The sequence below is a fragment of the Manis pentadactyla genome, chromosome 4 (assembly GCF_030020395.1).
Source record: "Manis pentadactyla isolate mManPen7 chromosome 4, mManPen7.hap1, whole genome shotgun sequence".
Classification (NCBI taxonomy): Eukaryota; Metazoa; Chordata; class Mammalia; order Pholidota; family Manidae; genus Manis; species Manis pentadactyla.
In genome coordinates this window covers 14,177,966-14,205,514 of record NC_080022.1, presented here as the reverse complement: position 1 = coordinate 14,205,514, position 27,549 = coordinate 14,177,966, and the positions used below count along the sequence as shown (strand labels likewise).

At 48.7% G+C, this 27,549-nt stretch overlaps 1 protein-coding gene across 4 annotated transcripts in view; it reads left to right on the top strand.

The window, feature by feature from the left end:
* Window positions 1-27,549, top strand: part of TMCO4 (transmembrane and coiled-coil domains 4) — an 86,628-nt gene that overhangs the window by 10,937 nt on the left and 48,142 nt on the right. For all 4 annotated transcript variants that reach the window (XM_036914485.2, XM_036914483.2, XM_057499795.1 and 1 more), the window contains exons 3-7: window positions 3,063-3,240; window positions 9,252-9,426; window positions 10,143-10,170; window positions 20,538-20,670; window positions 27,233-27,330. In XM_036914485.2, the coding sequence (XP_036770380.2) occupies window positions 3,071-3,240; window positions 9,252-9,426; window positions 10,143-10,170; window positions 20,538-20,670; window positions 27,233-27,330 (604 nt within the window). In that variant the 5' untranslated portion in view covers window positions 3,063-3,070. The remainder of the gene's footprint in view (window positions 1-3,062; window positions 3,241-9,251; window positions 9,427-10,142; window positions 10,171-20,537; window positions 20,671-27,232; window positions 27,331-27,549) is intronic.

The following is a 27,549-nucleotide window of genomic DNA, read 5'->3' as shown; positions in this document are numbered from 1 at the left end:
AGGTGCAAAGGCCCAGAGGTGGGACCACCTTTATAGTTTTACAAGCAGAAAGACAGCTTGTGCATCTGTAGTGCAGTGAGCAAGGCAGGTGTGGGGACATGAGGTGAAGTTTGAGGCCGGGAGGGGCCAGATCATGCAGGACTTTGTAGGCCATCCTGAGGGGATTTTAGTAGTTGTCCTTGGCAATGGAGGCTTCTAAGCAGGTGAGTGGGTGATTGCTGTATATGACAGCAAGGCCACTTTGGCTTCTGCGTAGAGAATGGATTATAGAGTATCAAGAGTGTATTTTGTTGACCAAATGAATGAATTTGACAAGCTGAGTTTTTGTGCACTAAGCACATCCCCTCTCCCCCATAGTTAGAGGCAGGCAGCTCGTGCTTCTCTGATTAGAAGGCTTTTTATTCTTGGTTAGGAACCAATATGGAGCTCCCCAGATAACAGGCCATTAAAATACCATCTTGGGCTCCTACGGGTAATAGGAGCAATTACCGCAGCCTCCAAGTGGCACGTGATGTTGATTAAACCCAGCACAAATTGCCAAGCCTGCTGAATCGTGGCTGGGGGCTGCCCCGGTGCTGTCCCTCCCTTGTGACTCGTGGCTGTGCCCGCACGGTGTGGGCTGATCCTCTGAGCCAGGGACATCTGCTGCAAATTTCAAACTTGGGCTCCTGGAGCAACCACTGGAGGCCAGTCTGGCTGGGTAACACTCGGCAAGTTCTTAACCAATCTGGACCTCAATTTCTCCAGGGAAGGGGGATCTCTGTGCATGTTGGGGGGAAAGAGTATAGGGTGTGGAGCCTGAAGTCTAGTTTGACTTTTATCACTCACTTACTGTGTAACTTTGGGGAAATCCCCTGGCCTCTCTGAGCCAGTTCCTTGGTATAAGAGGGAATCATAATAGCTCACATGCTGCTTAACCTTACATGATGTTGTGAGAATCAAGTGGATTGGAAAGTGCTTTATAAACTATGTGTGCTGTACAGATGTCGGCTTGTTGCTTTGAACTACCTCAGGATTATTTTGGAAAGCTAATGAAATATTAGCTGTGGACAGACTTTTAAAGAACTCCTCCTTAGAAGTAATATTTTGAGGACAAAAATTTTTATTGCTCCATTGGACAAGAACAAACTTATGGACCAAAAATCAGTGCAGTGTGGGTATTAGACTAGAAATCGCTTGGCACCGTGACAAGTGCTGAAAACAGGGGTGGTGGCCAAGAGCTCTGGCTTTGGGCTCTGGTCTGCCATTTACTGGCTGTGTGACCTCGACCCAGTTACTTCTTCTCTGAGCCTGTTCCATCATTTGCAGACTGGACCTTATGGTAGTGCCTGGCTCATAGAGTTGACTGGGACCAAGATGTTAACACTGCAGCCTGGCTCCCAGCAACAGCTAAATAATATTAGCTCTTACAATACAGTTTTTCATACACCTTTGCTGTGTGCCAAGCCTGTGCTGAGCATTTCGTTTATTTGTTCATTGGTTATTTTATGCATTTCCTCAAACATTCGTGAAGCGTGAGCCATGTGCCAGGCTCTGTTCTAAGAGCTTTACAAATACTAACCCCCATGGCCATGTCATTTACTGCTAACACAGGTCTTCCAGGCAGATATCAGATACTGTTAGGTAACAAAATCTAAGTGCAGGGAGATTGGGTTACCCAAGGTCCCTATCTATTAGGTGTCAGTGTGTGGATTCACACCCTGAGCCTGTGGACAAGGCTGGTACCCTTCCCAGTACCTGCTCCCAGGGCCCTTCCTGCCCCTTGGATGCCTGCCGTAGCTTGGCTTACCCCTCCCCATATTTTGCCTTCCCCCTCTTTCCCTTCTGTCCCTGGGAAGGAAGAAAAACCTCTTTCCTTCCCTTTCTTATTTTCTTCCTTTCATTGAAGTATAACACAACTGGAGTGTACAAACCTTAAGTATACATCTCAGTGAATTTTTAAATGTATTTACACCCATGTAATCACCACCAAGTCAAGAGAGAACATTAGCATCACCCAGAAGGCTCTCTGGGCCCCTTCTAAGCCAATACTCACTCCCTCCCATGGGCAGCCTCTCCTCTCACTCTGTCACCTTAGATCGGTTTGACCTGTTCTTCGAGTTGATGTGAACACAGTCCTACAATATGTGCTCTCTTGTGAATGGCCGTCTGCTTATCGTTTTGTTAGTGAGACTCACTCATGTTGTTGTGGTTAGCTAGACTTCATTCTTTTCATTGCTTTGTAATAGTCCATGGAATGGCTATGGCTTAGTTTATTGACTCTGCTGTGGGTGACCATGTGGGTTGTTTCCATTCTGGAACTATTACAAATGAAGCTTCTATGAACTCATGGACATGTCTTTTGGTGGAAATAAGCCCTCATTTCTGTGGAATGGAATTGCTGGGAAAACATATATTTAGCTTTAATGGATAATGTCAAACCATTTTCTAAATGGTTGTGCCAATTGACACTCCCACCAGCAGTGTATGAAAGTCCTTATTTGCTTTCAGTGTGGTGTTGTCAGTCTTTTTAGTTTTAACCATTCTGATAGGTGAATAGTAGTATCTCATTGGAGTTTCAATTTCCATTTCTCTGTTGACTAATTTATACTCCCTCCAATAGTATCTGGAGTCCTCATCAACACTTGGTATTGTCTGTGTTTTGATTTTAGCCATTCTTATCGGTGTGTAGCAGTGTCTCATTGGGGTTTTAATTTCTATTTCTCTGATGACTAATGATGTTGAACACCTTTTCATGGGCCATTGGATATCTTTATGAAGCACCTATTCAAGTCTTTTGTCACTTTTTAATTTGCCTCATTTCCTTTTCTTAATATATATACTATGCTGTTTATATAGTAAGGATACAAATCCTTTGTTGAAATGCATACTGAAAATATCTCCCCTAGTCTGTGGTGTATGTTCTCACTATCTTAAAGGTGATGAGTAGAAGTTCTTAATTTTAATGAAGGCTAATTTATTAAGCTTTTAAAAATAATCAGTAGTTATTGTGTCCCATTTAAGTAACTTTTACCTACCCTTGAATGCACTTCACACTGACCGACCGGAATTTTTTCTTGCAGGGCTGGATATGGCCACATGGGACAGATCAAGCCAGAGGCTGCCTCAGGCAGCCGAGCCAGGCGTGGAGGGGGAGCCACATCTGCCCACAGGCCGAGAACTGGCCGAAGCCAACCGCTTTGCCTACGCCGCCCTCTGTGGCATCTCCCTGTCCCAGCTATTTCCAGAACCTGAGCAAAGGTAAGTGCTTTAGTCTTACAGAGGGAAGCTCATGCTTCTTCAGGAAGACAATTATTGACAGCCTTGCAGCCTGCCAGGCATTACCAGACACTATGAAGAGGAAAAAGTCATTGCCCCTGCCTTTGAGGAGCTCACAACCCAATAGGGGATGAGACATCCCTCATTCGGTACTCATTCATTTATGCCTTCACCAAGCATTTTCTGAGCATCTACTATGTGCCAGGCACAATCTGAAGTACATGGAAGGAACACAGAAATAAGATGAACAAGACAAATGCGATCCTCTGCCCTCAAGTAGGACACAGCTTAATAGAAGGATCGGATATCTATTCATTCATGCAACACACATTTGTGGAGCACCTACTATGTGCTGGGTGTAGTGCAAGGCCCTGCAGAAGAAACAAGCAAGGCTTGGCTCCTGCCCTCCAACTGCTTACAGTCGAGGGGAAGTGCCCAAGTGACTGACTATGATACTGGACAGACGGGGTCAGCGCCATGATGAGTATAAGCCAGATGTCATGGGAGCAAGAGAATGACGGGTGTAATGACCTCAGTGCTGTGTGCCGTGGCCGGTATCCAGCATGCGTGTGTTTAAATCATACATTTAAACAGAACAGAAGAGTTGTTAAGAGCTGGGGCTTTGGCCTTCAAGGATTCCAGGGCTTGGGAGAAGAGTTTAGAGGCAGGAGGAGACCAGTTAGGAGGCTGATGGAGTTGTCTGGGAAAACCAGGAAAGTGACCAAGAGGTGAAGGGGGACACAGGTGACTTGGGGACAGGTTGGATGTTATAGGTGGGGAAAAGGGAGGAGCTATGGCCAAAAGGTCCAAGTGGGAGAAGGGCCTAGGAGGACAGAGATATTGTTACTGAGACGGAGAATGACAGGCTGGGGGACAGGAGAGGACAAGAAGATTTTGCGTCTGAATTGTTTGAAACCCCCCATCTCGATCCTGCATGAGTAAACTTCCCCATGCCTTGGGCATTAGCTGGGGTTTTGTTTTGTTTTTTATCTTTGTCTCTCCCACTGCACTGAAACTTGAGCATATTCATCCCTGCTTGAGGGGCACCTCCAGGATGCTGTCCATGACCTCCCGGGCACCCAGACCAGGTTGTCTCTCCACCATATACCCAGTGACCTGTTATTGCAACCACCACACTGCACTGAGGTTCTCCCCACACCCACCAGCCCTCTGGCGTGAGCTTCTGGAGGGCCGGAGCTGCCTTGTGCAGCTCTGAATCTCCAGTGTCTTGCCACAGCTTGGTGTAGCAAAGACACCTGGGAAAGGTTTGTGAAAAGAAGGCATAGATAAATGCCAGCTTTATTAGCACAGGAGACATTCCACCGCTTTGGACTGGTTCAAAATCTGGGTTCAAATCCCACCTCTGCCACTTTCCAGTTACATGTTACCTTAGGCCTCCCTAAACAACAGGCTTTTCATCTGTAGAATGGGGCTAATGATACCCATCCTCAAGACTGTGATTATAAGAATTAAATGAGATAATGTAGGTGAAACACATAGCACAGAGGCTAGCACATATTCAATACTCAATAAATGGTAGTGGTTGCTTTTTTAAATTCTGTGACTTATTTTATTTGTCCTAGTTTCCTATAAAATGGAGATAATACTGGAACTTACCCCTACCATTTTGGGCTGGAAATAACAGGACACTGTACTAAACAAGATTTAAACAATAGGAGATTATTGGAAGCCTTTGGGTTGACTTCTCTACAGTTTTCTTAGACTTTCCCTCCTGCTCACGAAGTGGCTGCTACAGTGCCATACGTCACACCCTCACATAATAAGACCCAAGGCAGGAAAGAGTCGGACAGGGATTCTCTTCAAGTCTCTATCAGGGAGGAAATCTCTCCTGAAATACCCTGAAAAGACTTCCCTTTTGTGTCATTGGCTAGATCCTATCACATGCCCTACCCTCACCTGTAAGGGAGGCTAGGGAAAAATAAAGGCACTGCCATTTTCAACCTCCATTATGGGAGGGGAGGTTTCAGCTAGTCCAGGAAGAAGGGGCTGGATAATTACTGCTGTGGAGGAATAGCATCCATCAGAGGGTGGTCCTGGGGAGGGAATGCAATGGCCCCTGCTGAGCCTGGCACAGAGCTACTCCCCACAAATGTTGGTTGTTCTCATTATTAGTAATGAAACCACACACTTTGTCTGGAGATTAGACTCTTATCTCATTGGATTTTCTGTTCCCAGCAAGCCACGGTCCCATTTCCTACGGGTCTAACTCACCCTGCTCTGGCCCATACCTGTGCTGTATCTGGGAAGCCAATACACAGGCAAAGAGCTTTGTGTCCTTTGTTCACATAAATACTTACAAACCTGGACTGAGCTGCCGGGCAGCACGCGGGAGCTCATAGAGAGGTGAGGTACTGCCGTCCCACCCCTCCCCAACCCAAGTGTTGTTCTAGACTCACCTGGATCTTGCCAGGCAGAAGCGTTTGCTGTGGGCATTTCCTTCTGAAAGTCTTTGATTTAGAATGTCAACTTTTTCTGTGTGGTTAATCTCCATTTCCTTGGGTTCAAAGCACATTCTAAACACAATTTTGATCATTTACAGCCCAGCTATGCTGTTGGTTTTAGTTATCTTTAGAAAACACTTTGTGGCAGTTTTTGCCCACATGGGACATAAAAGCAAACCTTTAAAATATGTATTTCTTATCCATGCTGTAAACATCACAGATGCTGTTCCCTACAATTACCTCTATGTATTAAACATGTAGAAATTAATGGAGTAGATCGGGACTTGGCAAACTTTTTCTGTTAAGGGCCAGGTATTTTGGGCTTTCTGGGCCATTGTAGTCTCTGTCCCAGTGCTGCTTTGCTACTGAAGTCTAAAAGCAGCCAGAGACAATACGTAAAGGAAGGGGTGTGGCTGTGTTCCAATAAAACTTCATTTACAAACACAGGCTGCAGGGTGGGTTTGTTCCACTCGGGGAGTTTGCTGGCCCCTGGTGAGCAGGAGGAGCTTTGGACTCCGGAACCCTGGATTCCAGATGAGGCTTCGCCCCCTCCCAGGTTGAGACCCTGATAAGGCAGGCAGCCTCAGCAGCCCAGGCGCCGCCCTGCAAGCTGCGGTAAGGCTGAAGCTGGGATGGTTAATGCACGTGCTTAGCTGGTGTCTGGCACTTGGCGAGTGCCCAGGATGGTAACCACTGGAGAGGGGTGGTCTCTGCAGGCACTGAGCAAGGCTCCCAGAGTTGGAAAGATACAGGATTGAGCTGTCACTGAACTTCTCCAGGTCTGGGTTTCCTTATTTCTATAAAGGGGGTAGAAATAGTACCTCCTCCTCGTAGGATTATGGTGAGAAGTCAGTCAGTTTGTTTATAGCCCAGCCTGTGCTGTTGGCTTCAGTAATCTTTAGATTAGTAGGTTCCTGGATTTAGATTACTAATCTTAGATAACTGAAAAAAGTGGCAGGTACCTTTATTTATTCCCAAAATGATGGAGCATTACTCTTTGATTGTCTTGGGTTTTCATGGTTACTGTTGATTTTCATGTATTTCGACATTAGAAGCAGTTACTAAAGCCCTGCCGATCTAAAACACCATTCGCTATTTAATAGATTGCTGCGCTGTACTGGCATAATAAACACATTTTACGTATGTGTTTATTAATTCATTTGTTCTTTCAAAGAAATGCACATGTAGTGGCAGGTATTGTTCAAAGCAAGTGGCGAATGTTAACATGGGTTCCACAACCCTATGAAATGGGTTTCATCCTTATTGCCACTATTTTACAGATAAAGAAACTGTGGCACAGAGAGATTAAGTAACTTGTCCAAGATCACACAGCTAGTGGCAGAGCTGGAATTTGAACCAGAGTTTGTGCTCTTTATCTTCCCACTCTTAGTATGAGATGCTTCTCTACATCCAAGACTTTCTTCATGGACACAGGGCTAGACCACCCTGCTGCCCTCAGCACAGAAATTTACCCCTAAGTAGTGGTCAAGTCACTTAGTCATCTGCTGCCTCCACACACACCCACATACCGCCTCAGGCAACCCCAGTAAATTGCAGTGGGGTAAATTATGATAATTGCAATAGCAGTAGCTAACATTTATTGAGGGTTATCAGGTGCCAGGCACTATTACCATGTCATTTAATCTTCCCATCCAATCTAACAAGCACATCCTGTTATCATCTGCATTTTATAGCAGAGGAAATTGAAGCTAAGAGAAGTGAAGTAAGAACATAAGCCAGTCACCGAGGGAGCCAGGATTCCCACAGGGGATCAGACTTCAGAGCTGACTCTGAGCCCTATTCCCTCCTGCCTCCCTTGGTCACCTTATAAATAAGAATAGTGATGCATGCTGACATTAGTTGAGCATCTCCTGCTTGCCAAGCCCTGCTCTGGGTGCTTTATTTCATCCTCAAACAACTTAATGAAGTTGGTCCCTTAAACCCATTTGCTGGTAAGGAAACAGGCACAGAAAGCTCAGTTTACTTCTGCAAGGTGCTGCATCACTCAGACATCTATTCAGGAATGAAGGACTTTCCCCCCAGCTGCTGAGAGGCTGCCAGCACAGCCCGGGCCTGCCCTGGCTGCAGAGAGCCATCTTGCCCAAGGTTCTGCCCCCTCCCGGGGCTGCCTGCAACTAGTGATCACCTGATGTGGGGTGTAAGCACCCAGCCCTCTCGCCCCACTGGGGGCAGCTCCGAAGGGTCCACCCACCTTCAGAGCTCCCTGTGGGATGGGCTGAGGCTTCTGTTGAGACTGCATGGCAGCTTGATGGCTCCCCCCACCAGTCCTGCGTCCTGCTCTCCTCCCATGGGCGTTGATCCCAAGGATCCCTAATAATCTCATTTCAGAGCTGCTTCCTGGGGACCTGAACCATAGTAGTGGTGGGCCAGGATTTTAGCCTGAGCTTTTTGCTGCTCCCGTCAGGGGCCTCGGCCTGCAGTGACCTCTCCTCTTGGACTTCCACTGCATCAACTCTAGGAAATGGGAGGGGTGGGCTGTCTGGGATCCATGGAGGCTGGGCAGGGTGGTGCAAGGGGGGAGCCTCTTGAGGCTGACACCACCACCAGGGAGCTCTACTTGTTCCTGGGAGGACGCCTGATTCCACCCTGACCTGGTCAGAACCCAGGGCACAGAATCCAGTGTGTGGAGCCCCAGGGCAGTGCCACTGAAGCAGGCTGGAACGTGGTTTGGAGACAGACCTAGCTTCTGGGTCTCAGCCTTTTCTCTGAACTGGCATAATCACCTCCTGATTGCTTCTCCTGACTCCACACGCCCTGCCTACCCCTGATACAACTCACCGTTTTCACAGCCATGAGTGGTCGCTTTGAATCAATGCCTGATGTGGACTCTGCCGCAGCCCCCAAAATGCCATGTGCTTCCTGCAGCTCATGGGGTTCCATCTCCCCAGAGGGCCCCATCCATCCCCCTCCCAGGGACTCCTGTGGGGCCCAGTGCAAATGGTGGCAGTGGGCATGGTGGAGGGACAGACTCCTCTTCCTCTGCACTTAAGCCACTTCTGCAGTGGCCGACTTATTTCCAAAAGGCATGTCCATGGTGATTTCCAACAGCAGCAAATCGCGCCACTGCCCCTTGCTTCCACAGGTGGACTGGGCGCTCCCCCCCTGGACTCCTATGTCCTAGCCTGTCAACTTGGCGCTGGGAGCAGTGTCACATCCCTGTCTCCATCCTGCTGTGAGCTTCTCATTAGTGGCCATGTCTTGCTCATCTCTGACTCCTCAGCCCCCAGCTCAGCCCCAGTCCAGGACACATGGGCAGTAGCTGCTCCTCACCACGTGTTCCTGGGGTTTATCTGCCCAGTTGGTGAAAGTTTTGGTGGAGGAAGAAGAAGAAATTCCAAGTCACTTGAAATAAGGTTTCTGGCCATCTGTCTTCCATGGACCACAGTCACCGTGTTTTTTGGTATGTACCAACTATTTACACTCAGGAGCACGTCTATTCTAAACTTGCAGCTGCCTTGTGAGATGCACCTTCCAGGAGGCTTTGGGATCTGAGCCGTGCCTGTCTTTCAGCCCCTTCTGCACAGGGTTTGTGGCCAGCCTGGTGAAGTGGCTGGATTTGTCTGAAGCCGTCTTGCCAACTATGACTGCTTTTGCCAATGGCCTGGGAGGCGAAGGAGCAGACGTGTTTGCTCAGATTTTATTGAAGGACCCCATCCTGAAGGATGACCCATTAGTGATCATTCAGGTACATCTGGGACAAATCATTTCCTTTCAAAGTCAGTCTGAAAAATCACTTCTAGTGGGGGTGGGGTAGTTGAAAGATAAAATATTTCATTGTAATATAGGATGATCATAGCTAATACTGAATAATCATGATTGACTGTTTACTACTGATTTAGTTTAACACTTAAGTAGTGCTTTTTATGTGCTAGTAACTCTGCAGATATTAACTCAATGCTCAAAGCAACTTTGTGAGGCAGGGAGTGTGAACATCCCATTTTATAGATGAGAAGACTGAGGCACAGAGAGGTTAAGTAACCTGTTCATGGTCACACAGCTGAGAAGTGACTGAGACAGGATTTGAACCTTGGCAGTCTGACTCCAGAGCCTGTGCTCCTGAGTGCTAAGCTGTGATGCCTCTCCTTGGAAGCAGCATCTTTGCTGTGTCTCTTTGGGCATGTCACTAACTTGCTCTGTGTGCAGTTAAAGCAGGTAGCTTGTGACAGGCCATTGGTGGGTCAAGTGAGTAGATTTAAAACAGCCCCTTCCTTCATTTCGCTCCCTGAAATTCTCAAACACACTTTTTAATTTATTTGCTTACTTGTTTGTCTGGCTCACCACTAGAATATAGAGCAGAGATATTTTGTCTGTCTTGTTCTCCCACTTAGTAAGAGTCAATACATATTTGTGATGAGCAGGCTGATTATTATCAACTCACTGCTGGTTCCTGTTTTTCCCCAGGACCTTCTGAGCTTCTCACTCAAGGATGGTGAGTTGATTTTCTAAGTTCTGTAAATTGTGGGCGCTCAGTTTCACCTTCGCCGGTTAAGTCAGTGATAGGTGGTGCCGCTGCGGCTCCGCCACCCCCACCCCCTACCCCCGTGGTCTTTTTGGTGCAAGGAAGGAAGGGGAACCCCGTGTGGCTGGGGAGCCCGCACGCACTGCATTCATGCCAAGCACTATGTGGTGCCCGTTAGCATTATTTCCTTTATTCCTCACGATGCCCTGTGGTTTTACCTCTGAAGAAGCCCTTGAATCTTTCCCCTTCCTTGTCTCTACCCACCAGCCTGGTCTGAGCCACAGTCACCCCACTCCTAGATGACCCTTTCTGGGGTCTCCTCACTGGTCTTCCTGCCAGCAATTTGTTCCCCAGCCTGCAACCTGAATGACCTTTCCAGACGCACATCTGACCGTGCTGCCCCGGGTTCCGTACCCGCAGCGAGTCTGCTGCACTCAGGAGAAAGGGCAGCCCTTCCGACATGACCCCATGACCCCGGCGGGGCGGGCCCTGCCCCATGGCGGCTCTGCACACGCCCCTCCCCTGGCTGCGGGATTTCACGCTCCTCCTGCCCGGTTACTCTCTACCTTCCCTCAGCACCACCCCCACGCTCTGTCACCACTTCCCTGGGGAAGCCTTCTGGCCTCCCAGCTGGGATGTCCCCCCACCTCCAGCGCCACGCGGCCGTGGCTGCTGCTGAATAGTTACGTGATCCTTTGCTTGGTGACTGGCTTCCCCTCCAGCCCATAAGCACCGTGAGGGCAGAACCCGCACCTGCTTTCCTTCACCCTCAGCACCCAGCACATCGTACACGCTCTGTAAATACCTGTTGAAGGAATTAATGAGTTAGATCTTATTGCCCCATTTTGTGGATGAGGAAGTGGCGCTCAGAGAGCTTAAGCAAGTCAGTGAAGGTCGCTCAGTGCATGGCGGTATGGGATGCTGCCAAGGACTGACCTAACAAATTACCACAAACGGTGTGGCTTAAAGCAGCAGACAGTCTCTCACAGCCCTGGAGGCCAGAAGCCTGCAAACGAGGCATCAGCAGGGCCTCAGTCCCTCTGAGGCTGCAGGGAGAATCCTCCTCCTCTGACAGCCTCCGATGGCCCCTGGCGTTCCTTGGCGTGTGGCCGCATCACTCCAGCCTCTGCCTCCTCTTCCCGTGGCTTCCCTCTCCTTCCCCCTTTCCTCTCCGCGGTGTGTCACCTCTAAGGACATTGTACAGGGTAGCCTCATCTCAAGATCTTTAACTTACATTCTATCTGCAAAGACCATTTTCCCAAATAAGGTCACATTTCCAGATTCCAGGATGTGGACAACTCTTTTTGGGGTCACCATTCAGGAAACCTGGATTCTTAGCCTGTCTCTGAGACTCTCTTGTATGACCTTGATCAAGTCACTTAACCTCTCTGAACTGTAACTTCAAATACAAATAAGGGGCAAAAGTCAGGTGCTCCTTTAAAAAAATATCTTTGGTTCAAAGAACATGGTTCAGGATCTTGTAAGGAAAAGGTTGATTTCATAGTGGGCCAGTCGTCCAAGTGCTTCCCCGCAAGCTCCGTGAGGGCAGAGCCCTTATTTGGTTTGTTCTCCATTGTGTCCCAGCACCTACCACCCTGATGGCCACATGCTGGGCATTTCATGTTGGGTGGATGGATGGAGCGGGGGAGGCAGGAGAGACGAATAGGTGGGTATGGATGGATACACAGGTGGATGCATGGAGAGGAGGAAGAATGAATGAATGGCTAGAAGGATGGATGTTCTGTCTTTAAGAACAAGCTAAGATACTAGCAGGCTTGTCTGTCCAAACCTGAGGGTCGGACCCTCTTCCTTCCACAGAGGTTGATGAGGTTGGGACACACAGCAGAGGAGGCCGTCTGTGCTGCAGGATTTCTCTCTGGCTGTGAGGTGGATGATGAGGCATGGAATTAGCCCAGGAAGTCAACAGGAAAGGCTGCACACTTCTCAGAACTCTCTGGAAGGCTGACCTTACCAACAGTGTTGGGATCTTAGTCATAAAATGATGCTGTCTCGGCAACAGGTAGAATTCTTTCATGTGCTCATCATACTGTTCTCCCCATCCAGTTACAATCTGCTAAGCTCTCTGCCCACACCACTGAAAAAATAAGTCTTTTATATGAGGACGAAACAGATTCTGAGCTGCTAACTCGAAACCAGGTTTCTCGACCTTGGCCCTAGTGACATCTGGGACTGGATAATTCTGTGTTGTGGGGCCGTCCTGTGCACTGCGGGAGTTTAGCAGCATCTCTGGCTTCTATCCACTAGATGCCAGTAGTACTTCCTGAGTTGTGACAACCAAAAATTGTCTCCATAATTGCCAAATATCCGCTGGGGGACAAAACTGGTTGAGAACCACTGTTCAAATTTGGGGCACAAAATTTGTTCATCGCAAGTGGGGCTGGCTTATTTATTGTTGGCAATCTTCATAAATTATTCTCGTTGCCCTTCTGGGTCCTGCACATAGATTGTGAATTATTGCATATAGTGTATGATCCTCAGGTCAACTGCCAAGATAGGTAATATTACCACCCCCACTGACAGGGGAGGAAATTCAGCTCGGGAGGTTAAGTAAGTAGCCCAGGGTTATATTTCAGTTTCAAAATTCCATTTAAGGCAAAGTGAGTCTCGTGGTGAACTCTGCATCGCTGCCCAGGAAACTTAAACTGAATCATTATTTTTGCCTTCTGTACTCATGAGTCCAAAGGTAGCATCAACTCTAGGCTCTGCAACCCAGGGAGGTACACACCACATGAGACATAGCAATCCTTACTGCAAACTTGGCTCTACTGTCTGACCTGGTCTTTTTTATTGAATTGCAAACTTACCTCCCCAGGGAACCAGAAAGTTTCACGGTTTTGGTCTCCAGTGGTGGTGAAATGCCCACATTGTCACCTGGTGGCTGGGCTGTCCATCAACATCCTCAAGAGTTGTACATCGTATCAGTAATCAAAACCAGCTGGTTCGTCCATTCAGCACATAGGAACTGAGCACCCACTGTGTGTGCCCAGCCCTGTGCGATGCTCTGAGAGTAATTCTAATCATAGCTGGTACTCATTGAGTGCCTACTGTGTGCAGGCCCTGAGCTAAGTGCTTTATACTAAGCTCCACAGTGACCCTAGAAGGTAGATGCTCTTCCTGCTCCCAGTTCACAAAAGAGGAAACTGCGGCATAGAGAGGGAGAGAACCTGCCCAAGGCCACACAGCCAGAAAGTGAGGGGGCCAGGGCTTGAACTCAGAAAGAGTGAACCCAGAGTTTACTTTTAACTGCTGGTGTACTTCCCACATGGAGAGAAATCAGCTCACTTTATGGGGATTTGATGAGGCTGGAACGAAGAGTGGGTGCCCCAGGTGGCAGGAGCCGGAGTCGCTCATCTTGTTGCCATCCAGGAAGGTGGAGAAGCAGCCCCTCCCCTCCCATGACCACTGGTCTTCAAGTAAGCTTGTCACTTAATGCCCTTAATTGACCCCTAAAATAAACCACGAGGAGAAAAGGCAGGACTCACACCTGAAACAATCTGAGTTCAACTTCTGCTCTTGAAAGGGGTCCATCCTAAAAGCCCCAACCCTCCAGCCATTATGGTGAAAATGGAGATAAATATTGTAATATTGCACATAACAATGTGTAATTAGGAAAGTCGGTCAATCGAGGGAAGGTGGTACAGTGGACTGGGTAACAGTGGTGTGAACACAGCCCAAGAAGTGTGCCCCAACCTAGCAACAGGCAGCTCACAGCCCAGCTTCTCATTAGCATCAAAGGGTCAAGGAAATATGACCGTGTCCCATAAAAGAATAATATTAGCCTCTGGGGGTGAACACCTGCTGCATCCCAGGTGCTGGCCAGGTTCATCATGCTCATCTTCCGGTTTCATGGCAACAAAGGCCAGATTGAAAAGGTAGTCTTGTCAGCATTTCACAGATGAAGAAACTGAGGCTCAGAGAGATCAAGAAACTTGCCTGAAGCCATTCAGCTACTGGGTACTTGGCTGAAAATTCAAACCCAGTCTATGTGACAACAAAGGCTGACGTTTTTGCCCCAGGTTCCTTTTTATTGGAGGGCAGCCCCCAAAGGGAAGGGATCAACCACGATCTCTTCTCAAAGGTTTGGGATCCTGGTCTCTCCTGGAAGTACAAGGTCAACCCCAGGCCCACCATCCTGGCTCCTGTAATCAGGAGCTGCAGCCAAGCTGAGAACAGAGGCTGGTTCAGTGCCTTGCAATGGAGGAGGTACTGCCCCCCACCCCAGCGAGGTGCATCTGGAAATGTGGGGAAGGTGGGGGTTGTTACCACAGTGCCTGGGGTGTAAGTGGCATTCAGTGCCGAGCTCCTGGGCTGCTACTCGTCCCTCAGTGCACAGGACAGAGCTGGCCAATGAAGTACCAAATCCAGTAGCTCTGTCAAGATATGCTGGTGGAGAAAGGAGCCCAGAAGTGTGGGTCTGGCGCAGCTCTGTCTTGAACACACTGGGTGACTTTGGATATGCCCATGCTCTTTCTAGGCCACAGGGGCCAGGTGGGCTCCAAGGGCTCCCAAAGTATGTGGTTGTGTGCCAGGGGTGGGCACTGGGGCTGCCTGGCAGTTGCCGGAGGTTGGCGCACTCCTGCCCCCTGTGACAGACCTGAGGTCTGTGGGGTCTCCCCGCCCCAAGATTTTCCCAAGAACAGGGTGATGTGTGTCCTTTATGTGTGTCTATGGCCCATGGCCTAGGGCTATGCCTGACATTGTGTGTGTGCACCCCACATATGCCCTGCACACAGAAGACAGGATTGGCCACTGACCATATGGGATTGTCCCGGAACCCCCAAACTCGCCCAAGTGCAGATTTGCCTTTAAAAGACAGCCACAGTGAAACAAGCAGAAATGTTGGCATCAGATAATCCTGGATTCTAATCCAGGCCCCACCACTCTCTCAGCTGTGTGATTTAGAAAGTTTTTAAACCTCTTGTGCAAAAGAGAGCATCATCATAGGGCCCCCTAGGACCACTGGGAGGATCAGCAATCACAGCTGTAAGCTCCTGGCACTTAGTAGGGCCATGGTTTTCCTTCACCGCAGAGGTAGCACTGGGCTTATCTTGATCATGCCCCTGCCTCCAGGCATGAGTGCACCCAGACCTTCTGAGACCAGGAAGCGCCCGCCTGTTTGCCCACTGCTCTGCTTCTCGGAGTAGGAACTGCTTGCTTCAGAATCACCTGGGGAGCTTGTGCCAGGTTCCTGAGCCCCAGACCCCCTGCGTGTGGGGCCAGCACGTATGAATTTTCACCAGCATCCCTGTGACCTCCCCTTGTGTAACCTCACGGCCCACACGTCAGGATTCAAGTGCACAGTGACTTGCAGGCTCCTGTCTCCCAAGGTCATCGCAGATGGCTGTGCAGACAGAGGCTGCCAGTGGGCTCTTTCAAGTCCATTTGACCTTGAATTCTTAAAGGTTCCTCCCGTGAGGGGAACAGGCGCCCTGAGGCGGACCCTTAGATCTCTGAGCTGGACGGGACCCCCAGAGTCCAGCTCCTCTGGCCTTGGTAGTTACGCTGGTTTCCAAAAGCTGAGGCTCGGATGCTCAACTGGGGTCTGAGCAGCCCTCAGGAGCAGCGGGGGGATTCTGTGGGCCTGCTGCCCACTGCTGGGCGGGCTGGGGAAGATCAAGGCCTGACTTGACTGTTCCAGGACAGAGATTCAGGGGTTGGGCCCAAGGAAGGAGTGGAAGCCAAAAGCAATGGGCAGGCTTGGGAGTGTGGCAGACTGTTCCGTCCCACAGCCGAGGTTCCCACGCCCTGGGCGGGGCTGAGGGCACAGCTTCTGCAGCCCACCGCCCACCTCTCTGCTCACCAGCGCTTTTGCCCAGAGCACGAGAGCACTGACGTGCACTGAGTCTCCGCGTCCTCTTTGATTAAAGCGAGATACTACAGCACACGCCTCCTCGGGCGGTGGTGAGGAGTCAATAAATCCACCCACGTGGAGGGTGCACCCAACAGGTTGGTTCACAGGAAGCGGTGGATAAGCAAGCTTCCAGTGTTCATATGATTATTAGTCATAGGGCATCTCTGCAGTGGGGGACACTGATCTCACCCGGCGTGACCCTCCTCCCCTGTTAGGACCTCTCCCAGCAGAAATCCATGTGTTCATTCCTGCAGATGCCCCATGCTTCACTCAGACACAGACAATTACACATCCACCTCAATGCTAGGGAGGCACAGTGAATTTGGAGCTTATATTTTAGAGGGGAAGATGCAATAAACAGGTGGGCAAATTTAAAAACCAAGTTTTGAATGGCGATAAGAAAATACTGCATGGTAAGTGACTAGAAAGCAGTGGATGGGGTCACGGAGGACTTTTCCGAGGAGGTGACATTGAGGAGCAGATCCAAGAGAGAGTATTCCAGATGTTGCCAAAACTTTGTCATTTAAGTAAAAGATGACCCCACCGAGAGAGGAGAGAGGCCTTACCCAGTAAACTCATTCTCTCCCATCCCCTGGGGAAGCAGGACTCAGAGGGTACTGGACCAGAGAGTGAGCCTCCGCGGGAGGTGGGCATCAGGAAAAGGTCTTCTGTGCTGCTTGTAGTGGGGAGGGTGGGCACGTCAGAGAACCCAGGTGGCAGAAGGGGAGCTTCAGTTAGTTAATGAGCTGACATGAATTACTAATTGCCAAGTGTTGTCCTGGGGACTGGGAGACACAAGGAGCGAAACAAATGTTTTTGCCTTGTGGGACTGACATTCTGGTGGGAAGAGCCAGACAAATCTACCCACAGTACCACAGTGGTAGGACCGGGGCAATGGGGACAGAGTGACAGGGTGGGCTGCTGACTTTAGAGGTTGATGGCTTCTCTCTGGGTAATATTTAAGACTGCCTGATGAGAAGCAACCAGCCAGGCAGAGCTCTGGGGGAGGAGCTTTCTAGTTAGAACAGCAAGCACAAAGGCCCTGGGGCAGGAAGGAGCTTCGCTTTTTGGCAGGCCAAACGCTGGTGCATGAAGCAAGGATCAGTAGCAAGTGAAGTGGCAGAGGATGGCAGGATGAGACCAGCTAACACACAGTCTTACAGACCAGTGAGTGCGTTGGGGAGCCACTGGAGAGTTTCTAAGCTGGAGGGGAGAGCACAATCAGACTTGTGACTTTACCCCTGTGGCTGCTTTGTGGCAGACAGTGCAGGGGTAGAAATGAAAAATAAGAAACCAGTGAGGTAGCTGGTAGTTGAAGAAGGGTCACAGTGGCAGTGGCAGGTGATGGCAGTGGAGATGGGCCCCAGGGGTCAACTCAGGATATATTTTGGAGTTGCGGCCGACAGCATTAGCTGGTGGATTGGGTGTCAGGGCTGGGGCAACAAGAAGAATCAAGAGCACTGCCTGGGCTTGTGGCCTGAGCTCCAAGACAGGAGAGGTGGGCCCCTGAGGAGTGAGTTGGCCACCTGGCAAGCTGGTGGTAGAGCCAAGACCAGAGGACTCCAGTGTCCGAGGTAGCCCAGGACTCTTGCCCCTTTGCCCCCCGCCCCCACTTGCCTTAAATAGAACCTCAGTTCCAAGTCCAGCAGCCTGGCTGCCAAGGTCGTAGAAATGACCCTTATGTAAGACTAACATTCCAGGGCCCCATGCCTGAGAATACCTTGGGCTATTAATTAATCACTAATGCATCTGGCAGTCTGTAATTCAGAAGCTGAATCACTGCAGCCTTGACCAATGGAGTTTGAATTAGTGGCCAATTATAATTGCCACCACTTAATCACCACGGCCAAGGTGTGGTTAATTTCCACAGCTTAGTTATCACCACCTGGGTGCAATAGTCTGCGATCTTAAGACGGAAAACGGAACTTCTCTGTTACCGGAGCTTTAATTGATCAGTAACTCCAAGACACAACATACCTGTTCCCCAGCACGTAGACAGTTCCTCATCTAGGGAGGCAAAGACAGCCGGGCAAATGCTGCCAGACCATAGCTTGCTCTGAGGTCCTTAGTTCAAGGAAGAAACTAGTTTGTTTTGCAAAAGCTGACAGTTCAAACTTCAGGATGTCAGTGGGCTCTTGTGTTGAAGGCTAGCCACTACTACTTTAGTATAATATCATTGCTTAGCATTGAAGATACCCAGCAGAGGAGTACAATTCTGTTACAGTTACTAAAGGCCCATCGTGGACCAAGAGTCCTCTCCTCAAAACTCTGTGAGGGGACTCTAGTCCCACTTTCCACCTGAGCAAGGATGAGCTATTTGCCCAAGTTTAGACACAGAAATAGAAGCCCTACTCAGGGCTGCCAAGTCACTAATTAAACATACATTCTTTATGCCAAGCTCCATCCTAAAGACTAGAGATACAGCAGTGAAAACAACCCTTATGAAGTTTATCGTTCAAGGGGAGAGACAAACAAAAAGTAAATGAATATGGTATTGGATAATGATACCAGATCTACGTTACTGCTGAGGAAAGACAGCTAAGTGCCAGACGCCTGACTGGAGGCCCATCTCCAGGCATAGACACATTCCTGGGCCGGCGAGGGACTGAGTGGGGAGAGCAGAAGGCTGAGTGGGCAGAGGCCTGAGAGGGGCCTCAGAAACTGTGGCAGCTCTGTGCTTTCTACTCTGGCCTCCAGACCGGTGTCTCTCAAACCTGACGTTCAGAATGGATTCCCAGGTCCCATCCCAGAGCTACTGAGCCAGAATCTCTTGGGGGTGGTGCTCACTGGGTCCAAGTAACAGCCCTCCGGTCCCCACCAGAGTTTGGGACCAGTTGAGAGGTTTCAGAGGAGGTGCAGCATCAGCTGATGACCAGAGGGCAGGGCGGCCCTGGGGCTGGTTGAGTGTGCTGCCTGCCCCTGGAGGGAACCTGGCTGGCCGTGGAGCTCACCACGTCGTGGCACGGGCAGGCAGGCGGTCCTAGAGAGGCGAGGGAATCCCAGATAGGTCCAGAAGGTAAGTCACCCCCATGGTGGGCAATGGGAGGAAGTGAAGTGGGTGCAGTGGTAAGGTTTTTAGAGAAACTCAGAGGGCTAAAGGAGGAGGATGGCGGGTATTCCAGTCTCTGGCTTGGGTGGCTAGGTGGTGCGTTCTGAGGCAGGGCGTCCAAGAGGAGGTCCTTTATGACACGTGGGGGCCCAGTCTCTGGCAGATGGGATGGGATTTAACTGTCGAGGCTGGTTATGGAATCGGACGTGCTGGGAAGGGGGCACTTTGCATACGATCCCATCCATCGTGGAGCCTGAAGGGATTATGTAGAGGAACAGGGCCAGTGTTTGGCCCCTTCCAGATGTCCACTTCTTATGAACCAGACATTCACCTATTCTCAAAGGCTTCCAGGCTTTATAGCTGGAACTTGGACAGATTCCCCTTTTAGATTTCAATAGATTAAATTTTTCCAGTTGTTAAAGTTAACCTAAGTTGGTTAAGGATAATTTTGAAAAGGCAAAAAGAAATCATATTTGACATATTTCTTTCTTCTTTTTCCTTATTCTTGTTTCTTTTTCTTAGATGGGACTCTATGGCATTTTATCACAAATCATCTAAACATTTAGGAAATTTGTCTCATTGCATAAGCATTTTTTTTAGATATTACAAACTTTTTTTTAGGAACCTTTTTTTCATAGCTCATTTTCCACTGGGCGTATGTGCTGTCGTTAACTAATCCCCCAGTTTTAGGTGGCATTAATTATCTCCAGACTGTTAATCACCTTCATGTTATAAATGTCCCAGCAGGGCCTTTATTTACTGTTTTCTACATTTAGGATTGTTTTCCTAAAATTAGAATTTCAGAAAGGAGGTGCCCATCTTTTTCCCATTTTTTTATTGTAGTAAACTACACAGAACATAAAATGTAGCATCTTATCCGTCTTGAAGTGTGCAGTTCAGCAACACTGAGTGTGTTCACATTGTGTGCAGCCATCACCACCGGCCATCTACAGAACTCTTTGCATTTTCCAAAACTTAAACTCGGGCATTAAAACTCCCCCTCCTCGCCTCCCCACAGCCCCTGGTACCCACCCTCCCACCTTCTGTCTCTGTGGTTTGGGTGATGCACTGCTCTTCACAGTGCGGGATAGGTATTGTCAAATTGCCCTCCAAGCGGTTTCTATCAACACACACCCTCACCAGTGAAGTCCTCGAGCACCTATTTCCATCCTTAACAGCAAAAGCTGATCTTTGCTAATTTGACTGGTGAAAAATACCCCCTTGTTCCTGATGAATATTTCTAAAAACTGTACAGTATTCCATCCAGGAAGCTGTGCTGTTGTTTCATTGACTGGTTCTCATAGGGTTGTGCATTTAGGACATTCCCAGGGCTTGGGTTTTGTCAATTACACTGCTGTTAACATCTCTGTGCTTAGCTAAACTGATACTCTGCCTGTGTTGTTTCTGTCTTTCGAGGGCACTATGATGCTCGGTCCCGAGTCCTGGTTTGCCACATGATCTCCCACCTCCAGCTGCCCTTGGGGGAGCTGGATCTGCTGGAAGAGACATTCCTTGAGAGCCTGAAGGAAACCAAAGAGGAGGAATCTGAGTAAGGGAGCCCTATGACCACCCCCTCTGCCTATCAGAAATTGAGGACTCCCACTTGAGCGCCCTATTCAGAAAATAGACCAGACCCCCTCTCTTTCACCTGCCCCTGTTAAGAGACGGTATATTGAGGTGGAAGGAGCACTGGACGGAGGGTCCCAGTGCAGCCCTGACTTGCTGTGTGGCCTTAGAAAGACATTTTCCCTCTCTGGTCTCCAGTCTTCACTTGGAAGAAACAGGGATTGAATGAATGATTGCTAAGGGTGTGAGTCTATGACTGTAACATTCCGTGGCCCTGACACCACACTCCACCTCAGGTTCTTTCCACAGCTTGTCCATGGGCTAGAAGATCTGGGTTCCAATCCCACCTCTGACACCCATCTGCTTTTTCACCCTGGGAAGGTGCCCCCTGCCCCTTCTCTAAGCCATAATATTCTTAGCTGATAAATGGGAATGAGGATAGACTCCTCCCAAGGTCATTGTGAAAAATGAACGTGAGGATATAAAGTGCTTTTCCCAAGGGCCAGCACGTAGCAAGTCCGCAGGAGATATGAGCCCTCCTTCCCCCACAGGCCCCTGTCACGCACCTGCTGTCTATATATGGTCAGGAGTGCGTAGAGGGAAATCATCCTGGCGACTTGGCCAGAGCTCAGCTCTTTGTGAAGCACCTTACACAGGATCTGGTCGCAGAGCAGTCAGTCAGTCTCAGTTGCAGCCTAATCGCGGGCTCTGTGCCCCAGGCGCCTCCCACCCTTGGGCTTTGTTCAGCCACCATAGCTTTCTCGAGGAGCCGGGTTGTGCCAGTTTAGCCCAGCTGGGAATTTAGCCCTGAAGCCACATTCAGAGGTGGGGCTGCCCTCCTGCCAAGGTTTGTAGGGCAAAGGGAGAGATTGCTTCCCTGAGAAAGGAGGGAACTTGGCCTGTTGAAATAACCTGAAAACCAACTTGCTTAAACTCCCAGAGCCATGTCAGTAAAGGCATAACTGGATGCAGGCCAATTACCATAATCACAAGGGCTGCCCCGATTCTTTGGGTGTATTAGTGTATCTTAAATGCCTTAAAATGAAGGAAATTCTTAGCTTGGAAATCTCATTATCAGAAAGAAACGTATTGTCCAGAGGATTTATTCTGATAATACCATTAATGCCAGATCAGGGAATATGTAAAAGAGAAGTTCTAACATAGCCCAGCTCTGCCACTTAGCAGCCGTGTGATCTTGGGCAAGTTATTTAATGAAAAACTATAAATAAAATTATTTGCTTACTGTACTATCACAGTACTGTCATCATTGCTATTATTCCTACATATGGGACCTTTCCTCAAAAAAAAAATTCCACATGTGTAATTTTTCAGTTCAATTTTAGGGACTTTGGAGACCTCTCAGGTTCTGTCTGTGGTCTTTGGGAGGCTCTGAGACCAGGAAAAGCACCGTGACTGTTCAGCCAGGAGATCTGGTTCTCGGTCTGATACTGCTGCTAAGTCCCTGTGTGGCCCTGGGCGCATTGTTTACCCTGTCTGGGGACCAGCACCAGTTTTTCCACCTATACAGACAGGATCGAATTATATGCAGGTTTCTTTTAACTCTAAGGGTTTGTGTTACTGCAAGGTGAGCTTATCACTGTGCACCCGGAGGCAATCTTTGCATCTGGGGTTCAGGGTGTGATGTACCACCTTTCAGTTCTTGGGTCTCTGTCTGAGCCCTAAGGCCAAGCTTGCCCTACATGTTTGGTGACTTTGCTTCTCTATGTCTCAGTTTCTTCAACTCTAACATGGAGGTAAGGGTATTACCTCCATCATAGAGTTGTTGAGAGATTAATTAATACATACCAAAACACAAATACAATACAAAAGCTTGGGACAGTGCCTGGCCCATAGTAGGTCTTAGCAAATGTTAGCTAACACCCTGCTGGAGGTTGATGCTGATCACCTCGTAATAACATGATCAGCACCAAGCTTTTATCAAGTGGTTCCTAGATTTAGGCACATCTAGTCTTCTCATCTGATGCTCATAACCATCCCCTGAGGGTTTCCAGAGGAAAAAACCAAGTCAGAGGGGTGAGATAATTCACCCAAGGTCACATAGCTGGTCGGCGGCACCATCTGATTCAGCTGCCATATCCAGTCTGAACACCACTTTCTGTATTCCTCAAGGCATGGCTGACCATCCCAAGTTCCCTCTTTAACTCTGATAAAAGCAGTAAAGATAATTCTTTTATGGGGCTTGCTCAGCCTTTACTAGGAAAGGTCTCTAGCTCTCCTAGAGATATGCTGTCTCTCCGCCACCTGGAGCAGGGGAGCTTTAAAAAAAGGAGCAGTGGTGATGATAAGGATAAGAAACACCCTCTCATGGGACTTAAGGTATCAGTGAGTGAAATTTATTTGTGGATCCATGGGATGGCAGCATGGTGTCTTGCTCATCACTAGGTATCTGTGGCTTCAGCCTGGGATTTGTTCCAAATCTGCGTTTTGGCATCAGCCACCGTCACTGGAGGGCTGACGTGGAACACCAACTCAGGGCCTTTTCTGGCATCCCAGAGCATGAGCGTGGCCAGTGGCAGTATGAGGGCTAGACTGGTATCCAGCCAGCGGGCAAAGTCAGTAGTCTACATTTAGATTTACTGTCACGTGTTGAATTCTGACTTCCAAATATAGGAAGCCTTGTAGATGCAACTCAGGGCCAGCATCTCCTCTTGTCCTGTAGATGTTGAAATTCAGACAACTGAAGTAGTTGCAGGAGTAAAACGCTTGATAATTGATGATTTGGGAAAGCTATTCATTTTATGTACAAAGCAAACATTCAAGTACTTAAGGAAATAGGGAAATTGGTTGGCAGTTCAGGTGAACACAGAGGGTGCCTTAGCTAAATAACTTTAGGAAAAATACTTCTTTTGATTCAGCAAATGTTTATAAATATTTAGATAATACAAAGCAGAATACCGAAGGTTAGAGTATATCATCCATTTTGTAAAATTGATTTGTTAGACTAGCATTTAAATATATTCAAGAACCATATTTACTTTTTAGTTGCTTTAATCCCTTTAGGCCATGAGTGGTCCTTTCTGTAAACTCAGCTAAAAGTGATGATTATCTAATATACATGTGCAGATGTCACTGTGGGAACAATCTAGAAGCAGATGGTGCCAAGAAATGTCAATGCTCCAACTCAAGAATTTGACTTGTTCTTAATAAATCTGCCATGATCATTAAAATTTTATAACACTTTAGATTTGTTCTAATGTCCCAGAAGTTTGATTCTTGATGGCAAGTGGTCTATACTCTGGCTACATACTTTTATTTAGCCGAACGTGCTGTTCCATGCCCCTCTGGTTTTCATAGATGTGTACAGTGAGTGGAAAAATAGATCACTGCAGCAAGATAAGATACTCACATCCAATCCTTGTTAGATTGATTAGGCTCTATTCAAGAACCCCCAGGTCCCAAGCCCTGGGCAAACCACTAAGTGTGGAGAGCAGGGAAGTCTCCATCTATGCCCCGAAGGCTTGGCCCAACGATTTTCAAACTTGAGATCCAGCAGATCCCTTGTCACAGGTACAGTTTCCTCACCTGCCCGCCCAGAGCTCTGTCCCAGGAATCTGTGCTTTTAACAGCTACCTCCTGGGGATTCTGATGCAGTTGATCCAAAGCCCACCCTTTGAAAATCAGTGGTCTAGACTTCCAAGCTAATAGAGTAGGGAGGGCTAGAGGGGGCCCCAGAGTCAGCACATTTAGGCAGCCTGGCAGCTCAGGCAGGCTTCCTGGAGGAGATGACTTTTGAATGATGAGTAATGTTCAACCACACAAAGGAAGGTGAGAAGGTCCTGGGAAGCCTGGGAAGGTGCCGAGGTGGAGGCAGGTGCCTGCAGGCACTTCAGCATTTCTGGAGGGCAAAGTGCAAGTGAGGAAGTGATGAGGGATGAGGCTATAAAGGAGGCAGGGACCAGGCCCCAGAGGGTCAGAGTGTCATGCTGGAGAGGTTACACTGTCCTCGGTGGGGAGGGAGGCAGACAGCCGTGGTCATACCTTCCTGATTGACATTGGCTGCTATGGTGGTGTTGCCACCATCCTTCCATTTCCAGTCCCCAAATGAGAAAATTGAGGCTCAGAGTAGTTGGGGAACCAGCAAGATCGTGGCACAGCTGGGCCCAGATTCCCCTGCCCCAAACTCCCAGGCGCCAGGTAGTGTTTGGGTGAGTTGCTGCTCTTCACAGGCCAGCTGCTTGTTCTGTGCACGTTCCTGTTGACCATCCGCAGCAGCTTGCATTTCTCCTTAAGTCTTGAACTCGACAGAAAGCGACTAATTGCCAGGCTTCCTGTTTGCGCCGAATGGTGCTTGCAATTAAGGGCCAGCACCCTTAATTGAGATATAAATATATCTCCAACCTGTGTTTAGGAGGAAATTATAATAATGAAAGGAATGCTAATAGCAATAAACATATTGAGCAATTTTTCAATATGCCCACCAACGTATGTGGATTATCTCATTTACTCTCACAATACCCCCAGGAATTCAGTGCTATTATTATCTGCACTAGGATGAGAAAACTCAGATAGGGCAAGTAATTTGTGCATAGTCACATAGTAAGTGGCTCTAGCCATCAAGAGAGGCTAGGTTTTGCTGCAGTAACAAGTGACCTCCAAGTGTCGATGGCTTACAGTAAATGTTCCTACTGCCTGGCCTACAGATTGGCTGTGGCTTTAGTCCCTGCTGTCTTGAATCTGAGTCCCAGGTTAACAGAGTGACCTCTACCTGGAACATTGCTGGTCTCAGGGCAGAGCAAAAGGAGACTTACCAGGCCCCTGCACTGACTCAAACATTTTGCCAGAAGTGACACGCATCCCTTCCACCCACATTTCATTGGCTAAGGCGGGTCATGGGCCACTCAGTTCAGCAAGGCAGGGATGAAGGATCTTTCCATAGGGATGACCGGTGCAGGGAGGGCCCACTGAATCCTTGCAGGGCGGTGTTACACCACTGCAGCCTCAGAGGTAGGATGCAAGCCTACGTTTACAGGTTTGAATCCTGACCTCAGAACCCATGCTTTTCATCACCACCCTGCCTTCCCCTTTACTGTGTGCGTTTGGCTCAGCTTCAGTCCCCATCTGATGGCACGAACTTCAGTCACGGACACCTAGCAGCTGAGGTGCACAGAGACTTTCAGCTTTGGTTTCTGCTTCTCTGTAGTGAAGCAGCTGCAGAGGGCCATGCTGAATAGCCAGGAGGGGCTTAGGAGAAAAGTGTGTTGAGGCGAGCTGGCAGAGAACCGAAAGCGTAGCAGATCCCCGTGTGCTCAACCCAAATCCCATTTCTTTTCGATGACTGGAGGATGAGCTATTTCTCAGCATAACGTGTGAGAAGAGAATGGAACAAACATGAATTGGTTGAATGCCGCATTGTTCTGCTCCCCATATGTGGCACCTGGAAGTGCCGGCATGCAGCCTACTCTCTCTAAAAGTTTGTTGATTGAATGGACAAAGAAAGAATGAATTTAATCTTTACAAACCAACAACCTTAAGAGGGAGATGTTATAACCCGCCTCTTACAAAAGAGGACACCGAGGCCCAGGGAGATGCAGTAGCATGGAAACAGCAGCCGGGTAATCGCCACCTGCAGGTCCATGTGCTCAGTGCCTGCCCTGCATTCTCTTTGCTGAGCCCCACAGCCCCTCGGCATCTGGACACTATTATCCCTTAACTCGTCTGAAAAGTGGGGACAATCATACAACTGCTCGTCAGATAAGATTAACCATGCAACTTACAAAGCACAGCAGCTGGCGTAGGAATCCCTCAATAAATATTAACCATCCTCTTATTGTCATCATTATCCACTATCACTCTTACATCAAGTCGTTGTCCAAACTCCAGCTTCAGTTCAGAGTTCATGCTCATAATGCCCGCAACGACCTCATTCCGTTCCTACTGCCCCAAGGTGCTCAGGGCCAAATGTCCAACAGGAAACCAGGTTTGCTGACACCCCTGAGCGCTCCTCAGGATTCGCCTGACCCCAATTCACTCCAAATGCTTCTGTTTTGTTAAATTGTATAGCTTGTCAATTTCAAGTCCGAACAGTTCTAGCTATTGCAAGTTCTCCAATGCAGACATTTCTCAAACCCTTTTTCAAAATGATTATTCTGAAGGAATTGGTTTTCAAACGCCCCAGAGAGAGGGGGTATCAGAGAGCTGAGTTGGGGTGGCAGGGGGCAAGGAGAGGGAGGCTGTGGAGTCTGTGATTCTCTTCAGTACTCATGCTGGGTCCATCTGTTTAAAGATATTTTTTGTGCTTCTTTTGCTATTATTATTATTTTTTGTCTTTTCATTATTCAAATTGCAACCCTGTTAGGATGGATCTGTTAGGTAAGTAGCACATTCCACACACTGGGATTCCCCAGCTGGGTTTCAGAATGTTTTCAACTTTTTAAAACCACCAATGGGACCAGGGTGACTTCGGTAGCTTGCTCTGCAAGGCAGAGTATCCAGCATTGATCCCAGTTTGGGTGTTGGCGGGGCAGGGAGGTCTCAGGGGGTCCGGAGCAGAGCCAGCCCTAAAGAGCAACTTTTTCCCTGTCCAGAACGGCGGAGGCATCCCGGAAGAAGAAAGAAAACCGGAGGAAATGGAAGCGCTATCTCCTGATAGGCTTGGCGACTGTCGGAGGTGGGACAGTGATCGGTAAGGCTGCTTGAGATGAGACGGTGGCACATGGGCCAGGGCAGTGCATATGGAGGGGTGACACCAGGCTTGGAGGAGAGTGGAGAGGGCAGGGGAATCAGCCAGGAGCTGCTCTGTCAGCAATGTATCTGCTACATTCTTAGAAGCATCTATGGAAGCAGTGGGCAGCAGATGGGGGAAGAATCCAGCAGGCCACATCCTCACTCCCACCTTTACCCC